Genomic DNA, 8,916 nt, shown 5'->3' on the forward strand with positions numbered 1-8,916 from the left:
ATCCTCGGCCCGACGCCGCCGCCGCCGCCGCCGCAGCAAAACACACTGAACCCAAAGTGGTTCTCTCGCTGCCATCTGGCCTCCATGCCTGGCCCTGTCTCCACTCTGCCGGCGATTTATGCCCTCCTGAGGTGTTTCGCCTTTTAACTCACACATAATTGGCCCCCAGATGCAAAAAAGATGTGGAGGCCAGTTTTTATTAGTTGCCAAGCAGAGGTCATTGTTTTTGCATCGCTGGGGCTCGGCAGCTCTGCCAAGGTTAAAAAGACACGCTCTGTGTCCCTGTGTACTCAGACCAATTACTGACGAAAACAAGGAGTCTGAGCTAAGTTGTACATTTAAAAAAAGTTAATGATGAAAAACAGACGTGAAGGAGGCAGCGTGTGATGTTCTGACAGTAAAACGATAAAAAAACTAATCACATAGACTTGACCTGAGATAACTTCAGTCCCGTTTCCTGTCCTCAGTCCCCACACGACCGACTCACTGTGATATGTCTGCTGTCAATTTGCATGACTTAGCAGGCGATATTCACAAGAGAAGCACACGGCATGACGGGAGTAAGGAACTTTACGGCTTTCTGGGTAACAGGAAAAGTCTGATTAAAGGTCTGACATCGTTTCACAGTTAAAACATCAGCAGGGGATGAATGTCACTTCAGGACAGTTACAGACAGAGAAACTATAACAAACAGCATTTTAACCCATCACATCTGTGCAATCACACATTTCTGATCAACTGATTGGTTTAATTCTGCCTCGTAGTCATGAAGACGGAGGATGAAGTGATCATCACTTCCCAGAGAAGGTGAAGAAGTGCTGACACACACGATGAAGACACAGACGAAGACGTGAAGAGAGTTTGTGGTGATCAGAGCTGACGACGGTGTCAGGTGATGTCAACATGATCACGTGACCTCTGCAGCAGAGGTAACACGTCACTTCCTGTCTCTGTCTGCTGCACCCGGCTGCCCCCTGTTTAATTATATATATATATATATATTATATATATATATATATATAAAACTAAATGTATTGATAAACCATATAGATCGTCTTTATGTTCGTTGACACTTTTATTTTATCTATGAAGTGATGATAACAAATATCCAAAATCATTGTGATATGTATTTTTTATTTTATTTTAATGATCTATTTCTTAAATCTTATTCATCTTTAGTCTCTTTTTTACTTTAATTTATTTGATTAAATAAAATGAACCCAGAAAGAATCTCCACTGGCTCCGAAACGCTCCAACTGTGTTCTCTCCAACTTGTGCCTAAACGTAAAAGTGTCGTACAAGTAAATAACTAAAGTCGTGTTTATTTGAACATATTCATAAAAACTTCCACGTTGAAAATGTCTGAAGCAGAACAGACTGGGTTTTTATTCTCATATTAAATGTCGACATCTCAGTATTTTTATATTCAGGCGAAATCTGCGGCTTCACTTGCCGGGTCCTCTCGGGGTCCTTGACGTGGCAGGGATAAACAAAGATGGCGGCGGAGCTCCGAGCTTCCTGGAGCTTGTTTGGATAATTAAGGCTTTAAAATGAAGGTGATCTCCGGGGAGTAGTCGGGACCGGCCCGTGTGGAGGATCCCCGCCGCCTGGCTCGGGCTGTTCTCGGTGTGAAGGAGTGAAATGAGCGGCTGGGCCGGTTTTTCCGAAGCGGAGCTGCGGAGGATGCAGCTGGAAGGTAACGCTGCTTGTTGCTAATGTTGTCGGGCAGGTCAGCGCCTGACTCCGGCTTCAGCAGACATGTTGTCCCCTGTGTGATAAACTGTAGTAAACTCGACCTGTGTGTCTCCAGACTCAGCCGGGCCCCCGGGGGCCGCCCGCGGGCGGAAGCCGGCTCCAGCCAACCGGACACGGCAGCAGTTACTGCGGGAGAGAGCCCTTCAGCTCGCCGCTCAGAAAGCCGGAGGAGCCGGTGGGCTTCCCCCGGAGCAGCAACTCACCAAGCCGCCGCCGAGAGAAGAGCCAGCTGCCGTGGCTCCAACTGGGGCTCCGGCTCCAAGAGGAGCTCCGGCTCCAAGAGGAGCTCCGGTTCCGGCTCCAGCAGGAGCTCCGGCTGTCAGACTACAAGCGCAGCCGAAGCCCGGCGAGGTGAAGCAGGGTGAAAACCATCTGCCGGCCCCAGATGATCAAACCCCGGTTGTGAAAGAGCTGGAGAAACAAGAGGTGGAAATGTTAGTATGGTTCTGTTCTCACCTGGTTCTGTTCTCACCTGGTTCTGTTCTCATGTGGTTCTGTTCTCACCTGGTTCTGTTCTCATGTGGTTCTGTTCTCACCTGGTTCTGTTCTCACATGGTTCTGTTCTCACCTGGTTCTGTTCTCACCTGGTTCTGTTCTCACCTGGTTCTGTTCTCACGTGGTTCTGTTCTCACCTGGTTCTGTTCTCATGTGGTTCTGTTCTCACCTGGTTCTGTTCTCACCTGGTTCTGTTCTCATGTGGTTCTGTTCTCACCTGGTTCTGTTCTCACGTGGTTCTGTTCTCACGTGGTTCTGTTCTCACCTGGTTCTGTTCTCACGTGGTTCTGTTCTCACCTGGTTCTGTTCTCACGTGGTTCTGTTCTCACCTGGTTCTGTTCTCACGTGGTTCTGTTCTGTAGAACAACATGAAGGCTGCTCTGTCTATAACCCTCGTAGTCTCCCTGTGATCAGTCTGTGTTCGGACTCAAACCTCAGGGAGGAACCAGTGTTAGATCTGCTGGAGCAGACCGGGCGGGAGCTGTCAATCAGGTCAAATCTAAAATCTAAACGTGTGTTGATTGACACTGGAAAACACATCATAGTTTTTTACAGATGTGAGACTCGAACACAGTTCTTCTCTTCATGATGCTCAGACGTGGGTCAGTGAGCAGAGTCTGAGGTCAGAGGCTGTTACAGGCTGATGGAGAGAGTCCATCTTTATGTATGATCATCCATAAGGTTCAGCACATGCATGTGGGAGCTCCAGCTCTTACAAACACTCGAGTGAATCCAGTGCAGATCTGATGATGTAACTTCAGCAGCAAATCACATCAGTGACCATGAGGCCTGAACCAGGGATTTGTTTGAGGTTACTCGATGTTATTTGCTGAGTCTAAAGTGTTTGAACTCTGAAGTGTGCATAGTTTTCTACAGATGGTTGAATCTGGCTCATATTATTTTGACATAAACCATAGAATACAAACTTCCACTGAGTTCGAGGTGCATGTTTTCCTTTTAGATGGTGAATGTTCTGAATTTCTTTTTGAATAATTGTGTTGTCTCTGTGTGTCAGACGGGAGAAGACGCGTCTGGAGCATCTGCAGCAAGAACAAAAAGTCATGGAAGAGGGGAACAAACGCAAGAAAGCTCTGCTGTCAAAAACCATAGCTGAGAAGTAAGTGTGTGTCTGTGTAAGCAGCACGATGTGACGGCAGGCGCTGGTCAAAACTGTGGGGAAGTAAAACAAGGTCGAGGAGAAGAATTGAAACGTGTGTGTTTGTGCACAGGTCCAAACAGACGCAGGCGGAGGCTGTGAAGCTGAAGAGGATCCAGAAGGAGCTGCAGGCCCTCGATGACATGGTGTCCAATGATATCGGCATCCTGAGAGAGAAGATAGAACAAGCCAGCTGGGGCTACAGCGCCGCCAGGTACAACACAAGCTCCACTCACTTGGAAAGGGACAGATATACACGCTGAGGAAACTCTTTAAACGGCGAGTCGGGGACTTCCAGAGGCACGAATCCCAAACACCTGCTTCTCTGACTGCGAGCTCGTGCACATCTGACCGAGCCGTCTCACAGCAGACACGTTGACTGGTCACAGCTGTTCTTAGTCACAGTTGGATTTAAGTGTCTCAGTGACGCTGGGTCATCGTGGACAACTGGCCCCGCACACTGCTGCCGCTTTGGCAGATTAACCACAGGAAGAAAAACATTAAAACACTTTATCTGATTCCACCAAACACTGACGACGTTTACAATGACACCAACAACCTGACTTTTAATCTGAATAAGACATCACTCAGATTGTTATGTTTACATGAGTTGCTGATAGAATATTCCTGTTTACATGAGCAGAGTCTGATTATGACTCATGCAACAAATGTTCCCACCAGAATTAAAAAACAACCGAACTTGAGAAAGTTTAATGTGAAAACTCCAACAGGACGTTATAATGTGAATAAGACGTATACATGTCTACATAATGTGACTAAAGTTAGAAAAGTCCACAAGCAGTTTACAAGACGCCTAATTCAGAATATTGTATAAATCTGGTTAATATCAGAATATTGACGTTTACTCACTGGGACACTTGATGAACTGAGCCCATTGTTAGTGAATGAAGTTTGTTTTTAACATTTGAACAGAAATGTGTGCGTCAACGAAATAATCAATAAAAACACCATTTTCCAGCTGTGTTCTCCCAGAGGAGCTTTTACTTTGTGTTCACTGGGTGAAACACAGCAGCTCTACTGTAAACGCCCTTTCTGAACTCCAAACACTGCCCCCTGCAGCTGCTTTCCAGGAACCGGTCTTTACTAACACACTGGTGATGCACACCAGAGTCTCTCTACACTTCTGCTCCAGCTCACACAGATTAATGATTGCAACAGTAAAATCCTGAATAACGTGTAAAATATAAAATAAAGTGGTGTTTATAAAGAGTTTTATAATGAAGCACGACATCTGCTCACTGAAATCCAGTAAATCTCCAGTTGACCTTGTGCAGCCTGTTGTGTCGTCATGCGCACTCTTCATTACACGTGTTTGTGTAACGGGACGTGGACCTGACCTTCACACACTCATCACACTGGACTGTGTTATGGTTGTGTTGATTTAATCAGTTGTGGAGATTTCGCTGAGGTTTGAACATGAGACCCTGACGGGAAAATTCATCTTTTGAAAGTGATTGACGTTGTGTGGTTTGTTGCCGCAGCGTTTCCAAGCAGCGCGAGTTGTTCTGTGTTCTGTTCCTCACAATTAAAACAACGTTTCTGTGTCCGGCGCTGGGGGAGGATTCCACTCTGTCCTCACCACGGCTGGGACCCAAAGTATCCACAGCCAGTGCCAGTACAGCATATTTTTATTTTTGAGTAATGTAAATACGTTTCTCTATTTTTTTTTTTATTTAACAAAAGAAGCCAAAGTTTTTAAAACGTTGATTTTTATTTGATCAAACGTTGATAAACAAGATTCTGTTCAGGGTCACACACACACACACACACACACACACACACACACACACACACACACACACAGAGTCACCAAACAATCATTAATGTTCAAACACGAGCTGCAGCTGTCAACTATATATTAAATTCAATTCAAGGATTAATGAACGTGTGTCACATGTGACGAGAAGATGTTCAAATTAAAAAGAATAAAGCAAATCAGAAAAATCTTCAAAGAATCAGAACACGTTTTGTCCTCATTAATTATTTAAACTATTTATTGATCATCAAAATTGTTGCGATGAAATCTTTGTCTGTGTTAGAAGTGTTTTCTCACTTGAAGAAGGATCATGATGCTTCGATTATTCTTTTCTCTGACCTGACTCTGAGTCTCCAGCTGATCTTATCAATGCTGCAGCAGATGTAACATAGAAACAATTCCCAGTCTAAAATAAGTACGTTTATTTTGAATATATATATTTTTTCTTCACCACCATCTCACGACCCCTGGTTGAGAATCACTGCTCTACATGTAAAGAAACAGTTTTTAATAAGGGAAAGTAAAACTGAGATTAATGCACAAATCAACCATAATGTGACAAACTCCTTATTTCCTCACGTTTGTGACAGGAAACGTTACGAGAAGGCGGAGGCCGAGTACGTGACGGCCAAACTGGACCTGCACAAGAAGACGGAGGTGAAGGAGCAGATGACGGAGCACCTCTGTGCCATCATCCAGCAGAACGAGCTGCGTAAAGCCCACAAGCTGGAGGAGCTGATGCAGCAGCTGCATCTTCAGGCTACCGAGGAGGTGCTGGAGAAGCTGAAAGAGGAGGACGAGGAGGAGAAGGAGAAGAAGAAGAGAAGCTGTGCGGAGATGCAGAGAAACGGGAAGGAGGGAAACGGTTTAGTGGCGAACCAGGAGGGAGCAGTGCAATCAGCCGAAGTCTGTAAACCGACAGAGGACGAGAGTGTGAGGGAGGAGAGCGGAGGTGACGTCCAGGGAGACTTCAAAACAATGAGTGAACCACCAAAGACTGAACAGGACTGTGACACATTAGAGAACGGCGTCCGGAGCGAGACGGTGGCGTCCTGATGATCACAGAGCACAGTTTGTCACCTCCTCTGTAAAACATCTGGACACGATCACACATTCTCCACCGTGGGATCAAAATGAAACTGAGTTTGTCAGTGAGAGTCACAGCTTGATGCAGGTCTGCTGAACAGTTTGTCTCAGTCTGGCATCAAACCTCAAGTCATTGGTCCCGACTGAAGTGACTTCATCCAAATCTGTTCTCTACAAACGGAGGTTCCACGTCCAGCGTATCAGCTGCCGTCAGGGTCTGGCAGCGAGGCGCTCTGCTCCAGGTTCAGCTTCATCTGTCACAGTTTGCACAATTAAACCAAGATGAGCAGTTCTGTCTTAATCTGAACCCAGAACAGACGGGAAAACGTCAAGTAAACTTCAGCTGCTGCAAAAACCGTCTGTAGGAAAACAAATGAAATGTGATTTCAGTAGGAATTTTCCACATAAGTGTCGTATGACAACATTTAAATATAAAAAACCTCTTCAGTCAACAGAAATGTCACTTCAGTTGGTTCTGGATCAGAACCAACAGTTTTTACAGTTTTCACTGAGCGTAGTTACCGGATCTGCACCACGGTCGCCACACGGGTGATATCATGGGACCTCGGTATCAAGTTAATAATGTTTAAGGTTTAAAGGTTTGACCACTGAGACACTTTATGATGAGAGAAGTTGTGCTTCACACAGGAGGAAGGTTGAATCTCCTGCACCTGATGAAGGAGCCATCGTCTCCTCGACTCAGAACGTACGAGTTCGTCCGAGAGGCACAAAACTCTCTTTGATTCTGGGCTGAAAAAAAAAAAGAATCCATGTAACTTTATTTTTTTAAATTGCATTTACACATGATTGTTTGGAGACGGGGTCTGATGTCTGTTTTCAGAATTTTAATCAATTGATTGAATTTATTTGATGATTCAAAGAGACACATTTAACTTTACATAAAAACACAAAGCCGGCGATGATACTCGACAACAACTCACAAGATGAATATAGAAAACTAGACAGAAAAGAATGAGAACACGTCAACGCAAATATCAACTGTACAAATCTTAGATCACTCCAGGCTGCGTGTATTTATTTGATATCTGAGGACTTTGATTTCTGTTGTCCAAAAGGTTTTTTGTTGAAAGTGAATCTATGAAACTCTTGGTGTCTGTATGAGCAGCAGAACAGACTCGGTCACGTTCAGCTGCTGAACATGTGGTTTCACATCAGACGTGAACTAATCTCTGCAGATGACGACAGTTTCTGATTGTGTCTCTATGGCGAGGAGGAAACACGGGTCCCGCTCGCTTCCTGTAGGTGAGCGTGAATCCGTGTTCCGAGTGTCGTGGCAGCTGACCCTGGGTCTGTTCCTCAGAGCTCTCTGTCGTCCTGTCGCTGCAGCAGCGGAGCCTCTGAGCGGTAAGATGATATCTGTTCACATTGTGCCGACGCTCTCGGCTGCACACGGACTGTTTCTGTCGCTGCACACGGAACAAAACACAAAGATCTCCAGTTTGTGGTTCTGACCAAACTTTCATTAGTTTGAATGTTCATAGTAAACGGTGCAAAGAAAAGTTATTTAAAGCTGAAATATTTAAAAGGTGAGAGGGTTTATTATACACACTACTGTTTGATATTTTACTAAAATAAACTAAAAGAACATTATTTCCTTTCGTGTATTTTGTTTTCTTTTGATTTCCATTTTAGTTTTGGGATGATTTACCTGCGGGACTGAGGTTTCTGCTGCTGGAAAGAATTCAGACGGAGGGAGCACTTTGCGACTCCCCTCGCTGTTTCAAGTCCTCGCTCTTTTTTTAAAGTGCAGTAAGTGTTTCTGTAAACTGCTCTGAGATTTTACAGCGCTCCGGTCACATCTGGCCAGCTGAACGAGACGCCGTAAAAACAGCTCTTTTAATTAGTCGGGAGGCAGAAGCTCGGAGAGGGAGAGCGACCACCATCTCGTCTGCCCCGGGGTCAACGTTTGAAGTCCAGCGTTTCACCAGACTACCGATAAATTCACCTCAACCACACACAATTACACTTCTACTCAGCTTCAATTCTAGTGTGAGTATTCATAGTTTTCTGATACTTATTTTAATATTGTACATTTTAACTTCACAATATTTCTTTAATTCAATATTTGAATTAAAGAAACTTTGCAGATTAAAATTTTACTAAAATATGAAGCATCTTTGTGAAGTGATGCAAATTCAAAGATCTAAATTAAGTTTGTTAAGTTTGTAATTTACTCTTTAATTAAAAATAAATAAGCTGATGTAAATCTGCCTCTTTTCAATCCCTCACTTTACAATAAAAACCTTTTTAACAAGTTGATTAGTTGATAAACAAGTTGGATCTTTATGTTTTACACTTAACAAAAATGTGTTTTTAGTTTCCAGGACGGTATCTTTACTGAGAGTTTATAAAGTTAATAAAATGAACTTTAACATTTTTATAAATCAATAATGAAATGAAGTCTCATGTATATGTATAACAACTATATATGTATAACAACTATATATGTATAACAACTATATATGTATAACAACTATATAACATGATGAGATGACCATTTAGCAGCTTTGATCATTTCTGAATTCAGGCCTGTACATTTCAAATGGTTGTTTTAAAAGTCTCCTCCTTTGATAAAGTCCCACTTTTATATTTATTTAATTCAACTAAAATTATTTTTAATTTAAGT

The 8,916-nt window shown here is 43.6% G+C and overlaps 1 protein-coding gene across 1 annotated transcript; it reads left to right on the plus strand.

The window, feature by feature from the left end:
• Nucleotides 1-1,462: 1,462 nt before the first annotated feature.
• Nucleotides 1,463-7,880, plus strand: gorab (golgin, rab6-interacting). Its single transcript, XM_047343140.1, has 5 exons — nucleotides 1,463-1,696; nucleotides 1,811-2,189; nucleotides 3,266-3,367; nucleotides 3,480-3,620; nucleotides 5,774-7,880. The coding sequence occupies exons 1-5, from the start codon at nucleotides 1,642-1,644 to the stop codon at nucleotides 6,237-6,239; spliced, it is 1,143 nt and encodes a 380-aa protein (XP_047199096.1). The 5' UTR covers nucleotides 1,463-1,641; the 3' UTR covers nucleotides 6,240-7,880.
• Nucleotides 7,881-8,916: the final 1,036 nt, after the last annotated feature.

The sequence above is a fragment of the Hippoglossus stenolepis genome, chromosome 14 (assembly GCF_022539355.2).
Source record: "Hippoglossus stenolepis isolate QCI-W04-F060 chromosome 14, HSTE1.2, whole genome shotgun sequence".
Classification (NCBI taxonomy): Eukaryota; Metazoa; Chordata; class Actinopteri; order Pleuronectiformes; family Pleuronectidae; genus Hippoglossus; species Hippoglossus stenolepis.